Source organism: Tyto alba, unplaced genomic scaffold (assembly GCF_018691265.1).
Source record: "Tyto alba isolate M040663 unplaced genomic scaffold, T.alba_DEE_v4.0 Super-Scaffold_2, whole genome shotgun sequence".
NCBI lineage: Eukaryota > Metazoa > Chordata > Aves > Strigiformes > Tytonidae > Tyto > Tyto alba.
Window position 1 is genome coordinate 90,740,455 of NW_024881282.1, and position 20,049 is coordinate 90,760,503.

The following is a 20,049-nucleotide window of genomic DNA, read 5'->3' on the forward strand; positions in this document are numbered from 1 at the left end:
CTGGGCAACCACAGACACCCCCGGCTCGGCCAGCTGGCACCCAAACAGCCCCCCACGGCACCAGAGGCCTCAGAACTGAGGCGGCACCCGCTGCCGACGGCGGCGCGAGGCCCAGGGCCGGCCCCGGCCCTGGCTGCGACAGCCCAATTCACTAACCGGCCCCAACCCCCTGCCTGCAGCAAGGGGGCTCTCCATCGCCCTCCTCACCGAGGACAGCTTCCCATAAAGAACAGGCTACAGATTTTCGCTGCGTCGGTCCCGCTCAGCAGCACGTCTGCCCAGTGCCGCCGGGTTACCCCAGAGGGGAGTCCAGCCTTCTCTTCAGCTGCCCAACAGCAAATCAGCCTGGCTGCTGGAAGCGCCCGCGTCACGGCCAAAGCCACGGCGTTCGGCCCCCGGCCAGCAGACCCCAGCCTGCCCGTCGGCCGGCTGCAGGAGCCTGCCGTGCCCCGCGGGCGCGGGGGGCATCGCTCCGGCCCCCGTGTCGTGATCAGACCAAGCTCGCCCGGGTAAGCCAGCAGCAGAACGGCGATCACAGCACTTCTGTTCTGACTAGATCATTTGCATCACATTTTCCGTCCTTGTTCTTACAAAGCGTGTTTCCAGCAGATGTATCACGAGGGTTTGAATTGCCCTTCTCTGCAGTCTTAGCGCAAGTCACGAGTTACTTCTCGGGAAGAGTCACAGGCAGCCGAACCCCAGGCACACAATCCGAGAGAAAACGTCACCGCGCGCCAAGAGCACGTGTTGCATTTGGTCTTCAGGACACCGCCAGCATAAAGAAGATCCTGGCAAACATTTGCCCAGGGACAGTTTAAAACAAACGAGCCAACAAACCTGCAGTGGAAACCTCTCTTACTTTAACTGAGTCCAAGGGATGCTGCAGAGCCTGCTTTGGCTGGAAAGCTAACGAGTCCTGTTGAAATAATCTGATCTCACAAAGCTCTCTAGTGAGGTAAATCTCTATAGGCTACACGGGGCAAAATACATCTTGTTCACTTGCCGAGTGTCAAGATTTGTGATTTCTCTTGAAGCATCCTAGTCCTCCAAGAGCATTTATAATGTTTAGTATACATCAACTACCATTTCAACACATATTCTTCTTCATAGCTCCTACAGCATTGCCATCACAAGAAGAGATTGCCTTCAAGTTAGTCGTGGCAAAGTATAAAACCAGAACTGAGGTGGATGCGGAAATGTGAACTGTAAGGTAGGAAAGACAGAAATGTCCAGTAGGTACTTTGGTGCTGAATTTGGAACAGAGAAGGGCACTGTCATCTACTAGAACGATGTGGGTGGAATAGAAAGCTTGTCACCTCTACAGAGAGCATGAGGCAGCACCTGTTAAAATAAAGCATTTTCAAATCCAGAAGCCAGAATGCTTTGCACTGAAGAGCTTTAGAGAAATTAGCTAAGGCACTATCTCAGTAACAAATGTCAGTATTAAGAAATTCGGGAAACCTGGGAAATTCCAGTCCCTGGAAGGACTGCCAGGAATGACAGAAGACCTATAAACTATCAGCCTGACTCCAGTCCTAAGTAAATTAACAGAATGATTTATTTAGCAGATTGGATAGGAAATCTCATCAGTGTGGTTAATGTGAGGTCGATCCCCTCAAGCATCTCGTCAATATCCCAATATAATTGATGATGGCAACCACTGGAGATCATGTACTGTGGCTTAAGGGTTTGGTACCGCTGCACATGCATTAACTCCGTATACTGCAACCTGCTCATGGGACATACTAGCACACTAAAAGTGCACTCGTCAAAAGGCCAAAAAATGTAACCAAAAGCATGCAGATGCCACATGGGCAGCCGCCTCCAGTTAGCCCCATAAGGACCAGCCCTAATCCGTACTGCAACAGGTGGTCTATAGCAGAGCTGTCCAACCTTTGCACCGTCACTCGTGTCCACTTCGTGGAGATCACACGAGCGTGGCAGCAGTCCCAGGGCTGACCACACAGGTATCAGGAAACATCCCGAATAATTTTAGAGATTAGACAGACTCTTTGAATGAGCCATATCCAGTTTGTGAATAACAATGTAAACCTGTGATTCAGAAACTCAAGATCTTTGTGTTTGAAGAAAATACAAATAACACTGCCATAGCACAGAAGAAGTGATTGTCAGAGCAATCTGGACTGGGTCATTAAATATTCAGGACAAAAAAATTTTACATACAGGTAAATGCAAAGTATCAAAAATACAGGCTCTGTTTTCAAGATAAGAGACATTCTCAGAAAGGAACAATTAAAAAAGGATATACTGTCACAACATTAGCTCTTACTGCAATCAAGTGAAGAAAGGCAATCTGGACTTATAAAAATGATGTGGTAGAAACAAAATACACTTCATCCCTCTGTACACATGACTTCATCAGAATAGTCAAGCTAGTATCTTCAAGAATGACACAAAAACATTTGAGACCACAAGGCAATGCAGAAAGAATCTCAGGAGTAGGAAAGAAAGTCTTACAATGTGAAATTCAGCTTGATTTATTCCTATCAAAGAGACGGCCAAGAGGCATCTAGATCACTACACACAGGTACATACTGAAAGAAAAATGCTTTCAGTATTTTAGACTTTTCAAACAATGCTGAGAAAAAAGATCAGATTTCAAGATGTGACTCAAGAGCCTTGAAGTAAGGCAGAATTCCCACTAGAGAGGACAACTAAACATTGAATACCTCGTCAAGAAAGCGGTGGAATCTTCTCCAAATTAGGTAGGGGAGAGGATGAAGCTGTTTGGAAGCTGTGATGGCTTCTGATCTTGAGATCTGTAACGCTCACACCCCCCCACACCTCCTCCCTTCGTGGATGCTGCTTCAGGAAAAGGTGAAACAGAAAAACTGGTCAGAACAGGATAAACGACAACGGATGGGGCGAGCCAGTTCTCTGAGGTCGTGCAAGGATGCGTGATGCTCTGAGTCAAACAATTACCGTATCTGAAGAGGGGAACGAATAACCTCGCAAATTAGATTGGTAAAAAATCCAGGAGTTTTCACTTCCTTCGCATCCTATGACGCCAGTCCTCTGCTGGAAAACTGGATCTGTTAAATCCCCTAACTGTAGAAGTGCTTTTGATGCAAAGAACAGTTTAGTCTTGTAAATATACTAATGTTTTAGTCTACCAAAAGTCTTTGTAATCAAATACAATATCCAAGTAAAATTTAATGGGCTGCTATACACAGGAAGTCAAATTAAATATAATTGTCCCTTTTCACCCATATTTTATCAAAGCAGAAAACATTTTTGGTAATTCTTACCTATTTAATTGAGCTAATGTGAGTTGAAGAAGTGCTAGAGGAAAGAATATTTGTCACCGTTTTAAAAATTTCATTTGTATATAATGATCTGGTTATCTTCTGCCTGGAAGAACAAAACCCAGCAAACTCTAATCAAAAGAAAAATCCACCAAAATTTACAGAGAAGATATTGTAAGATTCTGCAGTATTTTTCATAATTCTAGTTTCTGCAGATAATGATACAGCTCAGAGAAATATGACAATCTCCTGTAATACCTGCTTTTAATTGATTTCTGGAAATAAGTACAAATAACTTACAATTGGTCATGCTGAAGAAATACTTTTGTTTCCCTTTCCTCCTGACACTCAAAGAATCGCTACCAAGGCTTGCAGCGACACACGAGCCTCAAGCCCCATCCGTCAGGAGTGGAACACCCGATGAAGGACTGTTGACATTTAGCACAGGAATGATAATAAAAATCACAGAAACCCCAGTCTACAAGTGATTTTAAGAGGGCTTTCCCCAGTGCAGGATCAATTATACCAAAACATTCCTAACAGATGTTTGTCTAAGATGTTCTTTATTTTCCAATGAGACACCTTGAAATAACTACCCAGACAATCTTTTCTAATGCTATGCTACTCTTATGATTAGAAATTTTCTCCTACTGCCTAGCTAAAATTTTGTTTGCTGTGATTGTTGCTGATTACCTCTTGTCCTCTTCAAAAAGGCACAGTGCAGAGCTTACTCCTACCCCTGCAGTTTAAATTACGCATTTGAAGACAGTTACCATGCACTCACTCAGCACAGCACCTCAATTAATTCTGTACCAGTGCTAAGCTAAGGAGAATGCCTGCTGGACTTCTGTTTGAATACCCCATTATCTTTGGTTTTTACAACATTTTGATATTGCTCGTTGATGTTGAGCGTAGGATCCACTGTAACTTCCGAACCTTTTCTTCATTCTTCTTTCCTGCGTTTGCTCAGCTGATTACTTTTCTGCAACTGTGGTAATTCGCGTTTCGCCTTACTGAATTGCATTTAAGCATTTTCAAACAAGAGTTTCTATCTGTCAAGATAATTCTGAATTCTCATCCTGCATACAAATCTGCAGTATTTGCAGTGACTCACTGAGCGCATTCGCAATGTCTTCTGTCCCTCATCAAGCAAGTATTTTTGTCCAGAAAAGGGGAGGATGATGCCTGCCCCAATGCTTGAACACTCTGGGGAGCTGAAGTTAACGGAGAGGCTGTGGGCTTCTCTTCTGCTCCTCCAGGTCTCCAAGGCAGCAAACAACAATCACGATGCTGAAGACATTCACAGTGCTGGGGCACAACCCAGGCGAAAGGACCACAGCAGCAGCAAGCCTTGGTGCAACGGGGGGAGAGGTACGGATTGCCCGGGAGGAGTCATCTCCTGTTAGGGAAGGTATCTGAAGACAGATAAATTTTGCTGTGGAAGGCCCTATTTTTCTGCATCAAACCACCGGGCGTAACTGGGTAGTGAAATGAAGACCTTTTGTTGCCAACACCTAGAGTAGGATGCACCTTGCCTAAGATTTGACAGGGGTGGTGTACGTCTCCGTGTGCGCTGGTACTCTCGTGGTTCCCTCGACCTGTGGGAGTGATGGATGCACAAGGACGTGATTCATCTGACTTAAATGATTGTTTTAGATGGAAACGAATTGCAGCCTGCAAGTCCCCTTTTGCTAGTGCATGCTTACTGTAAAGAGGACCTCGATGATAAGGTCAGGTAGACAGGTACTGAACTGTCTGAAGTTGCACAAGATTAATTTCTCCACTAATGACAGAGGACAGAAGCCTCTCCTCTCCCCCGCTGAGCAGATGGGAGAAAACCATTACAAAAAGTGCAGCATCAGAGAAAGTATCTATGCCTTGCTCAAAGACACCAAACAGCTGGTAGGAAAATAAAGTTTTCAGAGGTGAACCAAAGAACTGCACCATGGAAGAAAACCAACTAAGTTTAATGGTTGTAAGATGTTCAAAGAACCAAGTTGGTCGTTCACCTCCAAAGGTGACTGAGAAGAAATGAAAAGGCTTCAACATGGTCTAACTTGTTTTTTTTTTTCTTCCACTTAGCATGAAGGAACAAGAAAATACCTTCTATGGAATTTGTGACTTTTTGTGGTTGGTGGTTTGTTGTTGTTGGTTTTTTTTTTTTTTTTTTTTTTTTTTTTTAAAGTTAGTTTTGAGTGTTTAATTGCACTCAATATTAAAGTACAGCAGGAACCTGATTCCTTCTACCTGATGTCCTTTGTAAGCCAGAACACAAGGGCAGGGGTACTGTAGAGTGCTAGGGGTTCAGTGACACCAGCACCCTTTCGTGGCTAGTGGCCAGTAACAAGCAGCAAAGGAGAGCATAGGAAACAGAATAAAAGACTGGTGATCCACCCATGTGATACCCTCCCCGTTCCTGAAAGCCAGGAACCACATTCCTCAGTTCAAGTCCCTGAAGGGGTCACAGTGTTTCTTGGTCACAAATTTACTCTTCAGTAATTTTGTACTCCCAGTTCAAATCCATTTATATTTTTGGCCTCCACAACACGCAGTAGGAATAAATTCTACAATTTAATCACCTACAGTGTGACAAAGTACTTTGTTTTATTTTAATCTTGCTGCTTGCTAATTCCACAGAGTGCCACCTCATTCCTTTGTACTGAGAAATCACTATTGTTCCATATTCACCTTCTCCTTGCCTACTCATGATTTCAAAAAACTCTTGTCAAATCTTCCTTGGGCACTTCTTCCCCGAGCTGAAGGTTCCAGTCTATTTAATCTCTTCTTAAATGAAAAGTGGTCCGTGCTTCGGTTGCCTCTGAACCTTTTCTAATTCCTCTTATTCAGATGGATAAACTACGAGACTGTCAAACCGTGGATTTACATAGAGCATAATGCTATTTTTAGTAGACTTTCTGTTTCTTTCCTATTTCCTAACATCCTGTATGTGTCATCAGCTGCTGCCCAGCTGAGGAGTACCCACAGGCCTCCAAACCCTCCTGGAGGAAAATGCCTTCCAGGGGCCCATCGCTAGGCAGGGACGTGCTTCAGAGACCCTCGGTCCGGGTGACAGCAGGAGCCACAAAGACTTCACTCTCAGACGAGCTGTTTAGTGACCTGCAGCTCTACCAGCTGTCACCTCTTTCAGGTTGTTGTATTCTGCCTGTCACCCGACCCACACGTGCTGCAAACATACTGCAGGGAACAGGACTCCTTTGACCAAGCCTCCAGCCAAGCACCGAGGAGGGGTCCCGTCCCTGTCCCCACCCTGCCATGAGCCCTTTGCTCCAGCATTTCACCGACAGCGACACGGGGCACGGCTCCCTTTGCTTAGCAGCCGAAAGGAAGGAAAAACTAAAGGGAAAACCCACTAACTTTTTTGCACCCAGCAAATAATTTTTGGACAGATTGTTTGTCCAGTCTCCCAGGACCTGCTTTTCAAACTGCTAACAACTTTTCCTGAATGTTTTTCTGAAGAGAATAAATGGGGTTTAATAAACAGTTCCTCTTTCCAACACCCCTTTAATCATTAATAAGCAGCTCTGAAGGCTGGAGCTGTTCAGCTTGGGCACCTTTCTTAACAGCTCATGCTGGCTGGCTGCACTCTGCTTCAATCAGTTCATTATACCATTCCCGGGTCCTGTTTCTTGTATAAAACAGGCCACAAAGCCTTGTATTACCCACCAATTCTGAAATTCTAAATTTCAGAAAAAGCTGAGCAGTCTGGCACAGGACCAAAGCACAAGGACTGCTGAGGGAAAGCACAGGGTTGGGGGGGAGCTCACTTTTTAGCATTTCATGTTCTTGAAGCTCTCTGTGAAAGAGGTAAGTGGTCCCAAAAGATACTGCTCACCAAAAGATCTTAAAAGACTATTTTGAAGGCACGTTGATTTGACAAGAGGGATTATACAGAAGCCTTTCCAAGAAGAGATTTAATTTTCTCCCTCTACACTTTTGTTGCTATAGAAATGGAGGTTGCACTAGCCCAGTGCAAATTACCTTTTTCCAACTAGATGGGCCTGCTGCTACAAAACCCCATTTCCTGCAACACACCCAAAGCAGAGACTTCTCTGGATCAGCTGCCGCCGCCTGACCAGCAACTCGAGTTGCACGATACATTTATTAAAGATTCAATCCTGCTCCCCCTTTCTAAGCAGGAAACTCCTTTTGCAGGGGCACTGTTGACACCCTGCCCTGCAAGGCCATCTCCTTCGCCTCCTCCACTCTCCTTGCTGAGTTCCGCCTGTAACACAGCTTCTCTCCAGGCTGGCTAATTAGTCACAGCTAAACAGGAGGATGGAAAAAGCCAATGCAATTTCCAACTCCCCGTCTGCTGCTTGCCTCCTAGATGGTAACTTGCAGGAGCAGAAATTGGGAAGGGTTCCACCAGCTCAGCACACTTTAATACCAGTTCTCAACTAACAGCGCCCTGAGGACTGATGAGGTAGAACAGCCAATAAATAAGCTGCAGAATGAAAAAGACTAAAAGAAGTTGTCTCAGATCCATGTGCAGCCATGAAACAGCTTGAGGAAATCCAGCTTGACTCTTTTCCCTTGGTCTGGTTTGGAAGAATTGAGAACCAGCTCTTGGCTCCTACGTCCCCACCGCGCACACGGCTCTGCACAGCCTAAGGAACCCAACGCGCAGGTGGGGTGCTCAGGGGATGGGCATCCCAGTGCCTGGCCGAGCTGTGCTGGTTTGGGCTGGGCCAGAGTTCATTCTCTTCCCGGTAGCTGGCATGGGGCTAGGTTTTGGATTTGTGCTGCAGACAGCAGAGCTGAGCCAGGGCTGTGTCGGTTATTGCTGAGCAGCGCTCGCACGGCGCCCAGGGCTGTTCTGCTCCTCGCCCTGCCCCAGCAGCGAGCAGGCCAGGGGGGCGCAGGGAGCTGGGAGGGGACACCCTGGGGACGGCCGACCCCGACCGACCCAAGGGATGTCCCAGACCACAGGACGTCACGCTCAGCAATAAAACTGGGGGGAAGGCTGGCCGGGGGCCACTGCTCGGGGATATCTGGGCACCGGTCGGTTGGTGGTGAGCCATTGTTTTGATCTGCATCCCTTCTCTTTATTGGGTTTTATTTCTCTTTTTTATTTTCCTTTTAATTACTTTTTTATTTTAATATCATTTCAATTGTTAAGCTGTTCTTATCTCCACCCATGAGTTTTCTCACTTTTACCCTTCCAATTCTCTTCCCCCCATCCTGCTGTGGGGCAGAGGGTGAGCGGGCGGCTGTGTGGTGCTGAGCTGCTGGCTGGGGTTAAACCACGACAGCAGGCAAAGGCGCCAGTAAGGGGGAGGACGAGCTCTGAGCACAGTGCCAAGAGGGATGACCCTGAGCAGGACCTAGGGCAGAGAAGGAGACGGCATCCACTGACCTGCATCTGTGCGGGGCAAACATGGGTACCGCTCTCCTGCATGTCAGGGGAAAGGAGAAACAGCAAGTTACTGGTGCAGTCCCAATGATTTCTGGATGGTTTTACCAATAACTTGTATTACTGATTTGCTCACTCAGTCCATCTGAGTAGATGGGGGCTAAAGTGTACAAGGGGAACTGGGTCCCTCAGCGCGGAGGAGGGACGGTGGACACCTCACTGCCACCTCCAACTACCTCATGGGAGGCTGTACAGAAGAGGGAAGGAGACTCTTGGAGGCACACAGGGTTGAGGCAAGAGGTAATGGGCACAAACCAAAGAACAAGCAATTACAATGAGATATATAGAAAACTTCTTTACCCTGGAAATAAAAACTGTGACATGGGCCCAAGGGGGCTGTGGGACCTCCAACCTTGCAGACATGCAAAGCAACCTGATCTAGTTGGCCCTGCGCTGAACAACTGGTTGTGCTAGAAACCTCCAGACATCCCTTCCAACCTAAATTATTCTGTAATTCTGTGTAACGACATATTTGGCCAGTCACAGCATCTAATGGCACAGAAATCCCTGCTTAGAGACTTCTTCATGCTTTTCCTCTCTTCTAAGGGGAGGCCCATCCAGATGGTTTGTGAATACTTATGGTTGTAATCTCTCTCCCTGGTCAACTAATCCCTGTGATTGAATAATAAAAAAAAAAGAAATCCTAAATTGTCTGTTGCTTCCAATTCTTTTCCTTCCCAGCTGTGCCATGTAGAACGTGGGCTCTTAATTTTATAGAGTTAATTTTGAATCACTTTAATCTCTTCCCTTAACATAGTTCATCAGAGAAGTCAATTCCCCTTGTGATTGCCTCTTTCTGATAAGAACAAGCTCAGACTTCTCTCCCTGTTTGCCTTATTCCTGTTTCAGACCAGATTAGGTTTGCTGAGCCCTATCCCACGCTCCTCATCCTCAGAGGTCTGGGGAAGGCTCTCATTGCCTTCCGGTGACCTTGGGTGCACCCCAGCACACCTCGACTGCGGAGCAGCCTCGTGCTCTCTGCTAACTGCACTTATGCTTCAAAGCGGCATCGGTGAGAGGTGGGGAACCTGTCCCCGAGCCGGCTCTCACCCTCCACCAAAGCAGGAGGCCAAAGCATCCCTGAACGTCTGTTATTGGCAACGCGCTTGTGAAGTTACAGCTTGGAAACATGGCTTCCCCAGAGACTGATTCCACAAAACCCCCCACTTTTATTCAGTATACAGCCTGGTTTCTTCTCATGTTCTCAAATATGCCCTTCCATACATTCATAGCTTTCTTTTCACCTTAAGCCAAAAAAGAGTAAATTACATACCCCACCCACATCTGCAATTCAGCTGTGTGGATGCTGTTCCCTGCTCTACTGCACAGGGCATCCATTCAAACCTGCAACTATTTCAAAGGCTTTTCCTGAATTCTGAAGTCACTCGTGTGCTCGTGTGTAATTTGCTCAAGTACTTTTAAGTTGTTCCTCAAACAGTGTCATTATGTAAATCTTCTCCCACGTTCGAGACCTCCAGTGAAGTCAGAGATGATGGAATAAGCACTCTCCTGCAAATCATGCTAATCGATCTGCTGCAGTGATCTCACAGCACCTTAGTTAGTTCTTAATTTCTGCTCTCAAGGAATCTATTGCCCTATAAATGTTTAATATTTAAAAAAACAATGGGGAAAAAAAAAAAATCTATTTTGTTGATCCTACTTATTAAGGCAATCCTAAAACCACCACGTGAATCCCCATAGCACACTCCTGGCCCCCCCGGCACATCCCCAAGCTGCCGGCTATGGAGTCTGACCTCGACCTCCATCCCGTACCGCTGGCAGAACGCACCTCGCACCGCGGCAGCTCCGCTCCCCTGTGCTCAGCCCCACGCTGCAATCCCCGGCGCCGGCGCGGTGCTTTAGCAAGAGCCACATTTTGCCTTTCCAGCACACAGAGCAGAGGAGCCTCCGCCGAAACGGTGCTTCTGCAGCTGCCTGGCGCCTCGGCCGGGGGACGGCTTCTGCTGGCCGGGCGGCCGACGGCCCCGGCCGCGCTGCTCGCATGGCCCAGCCCTGCAGACAGGGCGGTGGGAGCTGTGCGGGCTCGGGCAAGGCCAGCGCGGGGTCCCCAGGGAGGCGACAAAGGCAGCCGCTTGTTCGGCCTCGCACCAGTGTTCCCTGACTGACCGGCGAGGCTGCGGCTCACTTCTGTGCTCAGAGCAACCTATGGATGAACGACGAGCACGAACATGTGCTTTAGGAAACTTCTGAATTCCTGTCACTAAGTACTCGGACGCAGCAGGAGCAGAAGACACAGCACCCCGCTGCTCAGCACTACCACTGTGGCATCATCTCCACCAGAGCCAACCCTAGCTCCTTCGTCATCTCAGCAGAGAGAGTAAAGGCACTCGAGCTGCATGTCATTGGGCAAATTAATGGAATAACGATCCATTAAAGGCTATTAAATACAAAGGCTATGCCTCTGGCTCAGGAAGACTCTGAACAGAAAATTGCTGCAGGCAGGAATAATATTTTGGGTTGCTTATTCTGTTCTCATAACTGCATGAAGCACGTGCCATTGGCCACCGTGCAACACACAACACCGGCCTGAAGGACCTGTAGCGTGCCCCAGAGTGTCCATCCTCACGTTTTATGTTGCATGACTACACATCATGCTGTGGGGATGCTGCTAAGATTCTCCAATCTGTTCCAATTCAACCTACCAAAATCTGTCGAAACTCCAAGTTTTCACAGCCAGTGTCAGCACTGTCACTGTGATCCCAGCAGATCCCAGTCCCACTTTAGCAGAGCAGTCCAGTTCATCAGCACTTTGCAGGCATCAGCTGCCCAGGAACACCAATACCAGCTGGACCATGATCTGGAAGAAGACATAGATGACTGGGTCCAGAAGAGCCTTTACACCCTCCTGACACACAGTCCCGGAGGACTTCAGGGTGGAAAGATGTGCTCTTCCTCTTGGCTACGGGTGCAGCTCAAGGCACGCACATACACACAACCTCCTCCCCCTTCTCTGCTGGTCGATTCTGGGGAAACGGGGCCACTCTGCACAAAACTGCCACCACCAGAACAATCCATGCCCTTTGCTCCCAGCTGCCCTCTTTCACGAGGGTCCCTGGAGACTAGGCTAGAAGACAGATGGGGCAGCTACTTATTCACCTGTGGGAGATGGCTCCATTCCACCATGCTCCCCAGCACCCTCCTCCTCAACACAGGCTCTTCATACAAATACCTCAGTGGCATGCGTATGGCAGTGGAGGGGATTCACCCCAGATTAGAGGGAAAACAGAAACGTGCCAGAGCCAAGACGGGCTCCTCTGCAGCAGCACATGACCCACAGACCATAGGGAGAGCATCTTTCTCTAAGGACGGGTTGTGTTTTGCCTTACACAGAAAACAAACTGGCCTGAAGGAAAGGGTCTGAACAAGGGGCCTGAGCTGGCAAGGGATTCTGGGAGCACGTCTTACATAAGGTGCAATTCTGGAAATAACTATTCAAACAGTGCGTTTGTTCCTGTGGAGATGTGGCGCAGTAAGAGGGCTCAAAAGCTGCATCAGTCTACATCTGCCAGTTAGGAATCTCACAGAACTGCTGAGCTTGGAAGGGGACTCTTCAGATCATCTAGTCCAACCTCCTCGCTCAAGCAGCCTGCCCAGGACGAGGTTGCCCAGAGAGGCTGTAGATGCCCCATCCCTGGAAACATTCAAGGTCAGGTTGGACAGAGCTCTGAGAAACCTGGTCCAGTTGAGGATGTCCCTGTTCACTGCAGGGGGGGCGTGTACTAGATGACCTTTAAAGGTCCCTTCCAAACCAAACCATTCCATCGTTCTATGACTATGGCCAGTCAAGTTTTGAATACCTCCACAGTTGGAGGCTCCCCAGATGCAGGACTTTACATTTCCCCTGGTTGAACTTCATGAGGTTCTTCTCTGCCCATTTCTCCAGCCCACTCAGGTCCTTCTGGATGGTAGCACACCCCTCTGGCATATCAGCCACTCCTACCAGTTTTGTATTGGCTGCAAACTTGGTGAGGGAGCACTCTTCCCCAGATCATTAATGTGGAAAACATAGGCATGATTTGTGACAAGATAGAGTATGGTGTGATAAGTGTAACTGTTGTACCCTGTGTGGATCTGGGGTGATTTGTGATCATTATGACCTGTATAATAATTGTAGTGAATGTTGGAATCAAATCGAGAATGTGTATGAATAGAGAGTATGTTTCTTGCTTGGAACAACGTAACCGCCTTTTAGAAACACTCCCTAAAGCAAATGTAAACCCTCCCTAATGCAAACGTAAACACTCCTTAGAAAACCCTCCCCTAGAGCTGATGCAAGAGATGTTTAGAAAAAGCCCTGGGAAAGATGAAACCCCGGGGACTTTCAAAAGATCCGATAGGAGGAAAGCGCGCCAAGAGGTGGAAACCTTCAAACTTCCCAAAGAACCACTGCGGGGAGGACTCCACCCCAGCACTTCAAAGGGCCCCATGGAAGAAGAGCAGGATGACTACCTGATGGGAAGAGTCTAAGAGACCCTGCTTTTAGACCTCGGGGTGCGCTGTGGCAGAGCCGAGGCGCCCTGCGCACCCAGCGCTGCTTTGCCTATTGCGTCTCACCCTGAATTGATTGAACCCAAATAAAATTATATACTTTTTATAAAGATTGGCTTCATTCATTTATAACATTAATGAAGGTGTTGAAGAGTATTGGCCCCAGTATTGACCCTTGGGATACTCGACTAATAACTGGCCTCCACCTGGACCTTGTGTCACTGGTCACAACCTCCTGGGCCTGGCCATTCAGACAGTTTTCAATACACCTGGCTCTCCACTTACATAAACATACTTTGTCAGCTCAGCTACATGGGCCTTATATTAGACAGCGTCAAAAGCCTTGCCAAAGTCAAGAAAAACAATGCCTGCTGCTCTGCCCTCATCCAACAAGCCAGTCACCTCACTGCGGAAGGCTGTCAGCTTGGTTAGGCAGGATCTCCCCTTCACAGACCCAGGCTGGCTACTCCCAATCACCATCTTCTCCTTCATGCGTTTGCAAACCGTTTCCAGGGTTAGTTGCTCCATCACCTTCACAGGGACCAAGGTGAGACCCACCAGCCTGGAGTACTCCACACTCTTCCTTGCCCTTCTGGAAGACAGGAGTGGCACCTTCTTCCTTCCAGTCATCGGGAACCTCTCCTGACCACCATGACCTTTCAAGGATGATGGAGGGTGGCCCGGCAATGCCATCGGCCAGCTCCCTCAGCACTCACCAGTGCATCTCACCAGGCCCACGGACTCATATATGTCTCATTTGTTTAAATGTTCCCTAACCTGATCCTCCTCCACCCAGGGCGAGTCCTCCTTGCTCCAGACTTTCCCTCCAGTCTGAGGATCCAGGGATTGCTGAAGGTCGGTCTTACCAGTAATGACTGAAGCAAAGAAAGCGTTTAGCACCTCAGCCTTCTCCTTGTCCTTCATCATGAGGGTCCCTGCCCCATTCTGCAGTGGACAGATGCTTTCTCTAGTCTTCCCTTTGCTGCTGATGTCATTTCCAGAATTCTTTCCCGTTTCCCTTCACATTCCTCATCAGATTCAACTCCAGGTGGGCTTCGGCTTTCCTAACCCCATTCCTGCAGGACTGGGCAGCGTCTCTATATGCCTCCTAGGTCACTTCTCCCACCCCTCGTACACCTCATTCTTGCATCTGAGTTTAGCGAGGAGCTCCCTGTGGATTCCCATAGGCCTCCTGCTGCTCCTGCCTGATCTCCTACTTGTCAGGATGGGCCATTCCTGAGCTTGGAGGAGGTTGTCCTGGAATATCAACTGGCTCCTTCGGACACTTCTCTCCAGGATAGTATCCCATGGGATCTCCGGAGAGGCTAAAGCCTACTCTCAAGACATTCAGATCAGATGCCCAGGCGTCCTCCGTCACGGAGTGGAGTTCGGAGCCCAGGAACAGGAGCACTGCCGGCCATTTCAGCAGCCACAGAGGACACCAAGGACAGCCGCTCCCCGCCGGGCTGGCAAACCTCGCTTCGGGCTTCAGAGAGGAGCCCACCCCACCGGCAGCTCTCCGGCAGCCCTACCCGGTCAGGCCAGCCCAAATGACTCCCCAGCAAGAGCCGAGCGTGGGAACACGACGAGGAAAGGCGAGCAGAGCGAGAACACAGGGATGCTTCACCAACACGCGCTCCCAACCTTTGCTGCTGGATGACAGGCACATCCCTGAGGCGGAGATGGTCTCTTCATATTCAGAAGCCTGCAAATTATTTTTCGTCCTCGGGTTTGTCCCACTGCTTTCGGAACCCCTGTCAGTTTTTAGCACTCAGTGCGTCACTTAGAAAGGAGTTGCACAGCTTAATTGTACATCAGAAGAAGAACCATGTACTTGTTTCATTTGGTACCTCATGTTCTTGCACGGGAAGACACAGAGATCAACTCCCTCTGGTTCACTTTTTCTGTATCACTCATTTGTGGACTCCTACCAAACCCCTTCTCCTTCAGTGCTATTTTCCAAGCTTGAGAGTTTCAGTCTATTCAGTGTCACCTCTTACAGAAGATGATTCACAGTTTTGAGGACCTGTTAGTTCTCTGCCAACTTTTCAAGTATTATTTTGGTCTGGAAGACCAAAACTGCACGCAGGATTTCAAGATGTGGGCATAGTACAGATTTATATAAAGATATTCATAATTACATCTTCCATTTTGTTCTTTTTCCCTTTCCTAACAATTCAAAAAATTCAATTTGCTTTTGTAGGTTTGGACTGGAATCAAAGTAATCCCCAAATCTTGTTCTTGAGCAGAAGTCAGTCCAACACCTTCACTACATACGAAATACTACCACTGTTTTTTCCCCCATATGCATTAATTTTTGCTTTTCTGTGTTGGCGTTCAGCGGCTGTTTTATCATCCAGTTCCCAGTGTCACCAGTGACCCTCCTTCACAACCGCTTTCATTGTATTTTCTAACCTACTCTTTGGTCTGTTTTTTTGTGCCTCTGCTAAAGAAGATGTTTTCACTGTGATGTCACAGTGATGTCAGACCTTTATTCCTAAGCAATTATGAAGAGTAGAAAAATCTTTAATCGGCAAGAGTACCTCACACAGTGTTTCTTCTGGTGTGTGTTATATTGCACGTGCCAAAATAAATTTATTTTACTATCACACTGTTTATCAACCCAGCCTGATGCAATCCCATCCACCTACTCTTGTTTTGCTTAAGGAATGTAATTTTGACTCATCTGCAAATTCTGACTCATTTTCTGCCCTTTAAGACCAAGAGCAACCGGTGACCCCAGGACGGACCTTCTGGGGCTTCTCTGTAGCGTTCAGCCATTGTGGAAATGGACTCGTTTTCCCCTCTGTTTTTTTTCTTTACTGTTTTCTGAGTCACAGAAGCATTTTCTCTTTCACACCATCATCGGTTAAGAATATAAACAGCCCTGAAGAAGCATGTCACAGGATTTTTGAAAATCAAAACAAGTTATACACATTATTTTGGGTAAAAAGTGTTCAGGCCCAGGGAGACAGATTTGGGATAAGAAGCTCAGTAAACCAGAACACAGTCACTGCTTTGCTGGTGAGCTCCAAGACTTCCGGATAACTTAGTTTTTGTACAATGAATCCTCACGGCTTGCTCCGGTCACGTCAGAAGCAATAGTTCCCATCCAATTACTTTAATGACTGATAGTTTTTAAGAGCACTACAGCCGGATTACAAGCAGAGATCGCATTCCAGGGAGTAACCCTACCTTCCTCCCGCAACCACAGAGCCCCAGCGCCCAAGGCGTATTCCTGGATGCAACCAGCAGCCCCGTGCCCGCAGCCCGGCCCCCCGCGCGCGTGCCCACCAGCCCCCCGCGCCCAAGGCCAAGCGCAAGCCCGCGGCATCACCACTGCTTCCGTGACCGATCCCCCCCTCGAGCTCGACCACCTCCCCGAAGGTCGGCCCCGTGCCGAGGCCAGCCCGCTGCCCCGCCTTGTCCCAGCGCAGCCCTGGTGAACGCGCCGCGGGCCGGGGGCCACCCCCTGCGCAGCAGCATCCTCCGCCCCCCTTCAGAGCAAAGCTGGAGCTGCACCTGCACCCCACGCACGTTCTTCGGTTCCCAGAGCACACCGAAAATTCTTCAGAACGTCTGCTCCTCAACCGAGACGTGACCCTGACTGCCCTGCAGCTTCAACATTTTACTCACCTAACCCTTATCTAGGACTTACAATTTAGACTGTAACTAAACTGAACAAAATAATCAGGAAAGTTTCCTTCCCATGGAATGAAAACAATGACTACTGCTCCGTCACGAAAAGGAGTTACGTCTTCCATGGAAAGGAATCTCGTCATAGTCACAAAGCAAAGATGCTGGTGCTTACCTGTGAGAGGTGAAATTGTCGTAGGAGCCCACAGTATAATGTCGGAAGAGACGCTTTGTTCTGTCTTCTCTGGTTTCTACAAGAAAAAAACGACAAATCATAAAGCTGAGAGTTAAAGGAACACTTCTCTGTTGTCTCTGCTTCTCCTACACGTAGACAGAGTGAACCCTTCTTTCATGCAAGCATTTAAGAATAAACAATCACCCGTGTGCAGATATGTGTCAGCGTGATCAGTCCCATGCATGCTCGTGTACCGTCCCACATGTCCGCAGTTTCTGTGAATAGAAGATCTCTTCACCAAAACTTCTAAACCACATCAAGGCATCACGTTTCACCAAACCCCAAGGCAGAGCCAAAGCGGAGAATCAGTGCTGGGAAGGCAAACACACACTCTGTGTCCCAGGACAGCGGCCAGATTCCTTCCCCGTTCTGTCGGCCACGTCACCCCGGCTGGCCTCAGCACAGAGGGACGCAGCTCCCACCGGAGAGATGGCAAAAGTCCTGGCTGGCATCTCCTTCTCGTCTGGTGCTCACCGAGCTCGCCCAGTGCACAGGAGTTGGGGAAGGAAAGCCGGGGACCCAGCTCGTCTGTTAACCACCGGCACGTCCCCAACCGTGCTTTGGCCAAAGCAGAGGCAGGACACATTTCAGGCCAAACTTGCTGGACCAAATCTCCCCTTTAGGGAGTAACAACTCAGGAGTCTACTTGCCTGCCTCTGAGGTGTGAACAAGCCCGAGAACCTGCTAGCCTGAGCTGTGAAGCCAACGAGAGAGGATGCCGGGGCCTCCAGGCTGCTGGGTGCTGAAGGGAGGCAGCCCGACTCGTGGCTAAGTGGGCAGAGATGCCACCGCAGACATCCGAAATACGGCCTGCAGCTAATGGCCTAAGAGGAGACATAGCTGAGAGGTGTAAAAGAATTCAAGGCAGACATTGCCAGCTACCATTCTCCTAACAGAGAAGGAATTTGCATCACGCTACGGAAACCAAATGTACTGCACGACCCAGGATCATTGGTACAGACGCACCCTGCAGAAAGCAACCGCGTCCTTGCCCCCACCTCACCGAGCACGGCACACTGAACCAACTCATCCACGGCTACAGCAGGGTGACGGGCCTCCAAACAGGCGGGTAACTCACTCCTCCACTTTGTCACCACCTTCTTTTGAAGCCCTCGGTGCTGCCTGCTGCACTACTGGCTATACCACCTGTTGGTCTGATTTAAATTCAGCAGATCTTTAAGCATGCTAACTAGGGCAGTCAGAGAGAAGGAAGGAGTAGAAGGGATGAATAAGAGAGGAAATGAGGAGCAATGTATAGCGAGACCCACCTTTTTTTGTCAGTAGGGACACAAACTGTTCGCACCCAAAGCAGTAACGATACCAAATAAGTATTTGGTTTTAACTCTGTTGGAATTCAGAACGGCAACAGCCGGTGGGATGAGGCCGCAAAAGCAGAGGGCTGTCTTTTTTACTGTTGCCACAGCACTGTCGATCCAACAGACTTCTTTTTAAGCTCAGGACAGGATGCACTCTCAAACTTTTCTTCCTGGTGTCACGATCACATAAACCCATGGCTGCTGGCAGAGGGAAATGCTGCCAGGGCAGCCCCGAGGCCAGCTTCCCAGCCTGGGGACAGAGGAGAGCCCCGGAGGCGGCAGCACCCCGAGTCACCCCGCCGACACGCCGTGCCCGCGCCCAGGGACCGGGCTGCAGCCCCCCGCTCCCAGCCGCGCCTCTGACGGGTACACGGGAGGTACCTCAGCGCGTCCTGCCCTCGGGAGCCTCGCCCTCACCCCCACCTCACACGCAAAACACGCTTCCTATCAGCAAGGCTGAAAGAGCAGTTCACTTCTCCAAAGCTTAGAAATAAGATCACCAAATACCGTACTTGTTTATACTACTGAAAACAGCCTTCCTTTCCCCCCCCGATTCTTGTTTTTCTGCTCCTCTTGTGTGTTTGGTTTGCCTTTATTTTTTAGCCTTTTTCCTTTCTCTCTCGGAAGAGCTGAGGAACAGCCCTGGCACGCTGGCACTTGTTTACCCCAGAGTGATGCCCTGCACTTTATAGTTCTGGCTCTCCTTCCAATGGCAGCGGTCTCCGAAGTGGGGCACACGAGACAATCCACCGGAGCGTGGGAAGAAAACGTTTTTTGTAGCATTAGTAAAATTTAAAAATATTTTAAAATGGTGTTTATTCCCTCTTTATCTCACTATTATTTAGTTTCTATTTTCGCACATGCTTTACAGTGCCCAAAGTACATTAGCAGAGTAGTACAGGTATCTAATTCGTAAGTAAATACATGTGTGTGAGGGGTGCGTGCTCACAATATTTTTTTTTACCAAGGGGCATGTGATCAAAACGGTGAGGCCCCGGCGCACGGGACGTGCAGGGTCTCAGAGATTAACGCAGGTGTCTGGCAATCCCCCCCCGCCCCCGGGAGCGAGTGCGCAGCCCCCCCGGCCCCCCGGCCGGCAGCGGGGAGCGGGGGCCCCGCCGGAGGGGAGGTGCAGCCCGGCCCGCGCAGCGCTGCGGCTCGGGGGGAGCACAGCGTGCTACTCCAGCCTCGCCGCTGCGCGTCGCCTCGAGGCTTTACCTAATCCCGAGGGAGGTTTCTTGGGGCCCGACGGCTCCCCGTGAATCCTCCGATTAGGCGGCCGGTCCCTGCGGTCCTGGGAAGAGCTGCCTCAAAGAACCAAGGAGTTAAATCTTACTGGCAAAAGGACACGCTACGCCAAGAAACAGAGAAGTCAAGGAGTGATCGGCCCAGCGACACGCCGCCCAGCGTTAAAGGAGAGAACCCTTTCTCCTGGAGCATCTGAGGCAGCTTCTCACCTTGCTCACGGCTCCCCGGGGAGGCAGAGGGGGGATGTCGGGCTGCACCCCCGGCAGCACAGCCGACACACGCTCGGGGTGCTGCCGGGGAAGCACCTGCACCGACACCGGCTCCCTCCCTGCCGCTGCGGGAGCACCGGGACAACGGCAGCCGGGAGCAGCCTCCCGCTCCGTGCAAGGGTGGGATCCCGCAGTG

The 20,049-nt window shown here is 49.2% G+C and overlaps 1 protein-coding gene across 1 annotated transcript in view; it reads right to left on the reverse strand.

Annotated features, from left to right (window-relative positions):
- The window catches only part of SHANK3 (SH3 and multiple ankyrin repeat domains 3), a 392,105-nt gene that overhangs the window by 112,761 nt on the left and 259,295 nt on the right, over positions 1 to 20,049 (reverse strand). Inside the window, exon 16 of the mRNA XM_042793413.1 lies at positions 17,021 to 17,096. Within this exon, the coding sequence (XP_042649347.1) occupies positions 17,021 to 17,096 (76 nt within the window). The remainder of the gene's footprint in view (positions 1 to 17,020; positions 17,097 to 20,049) is intronic.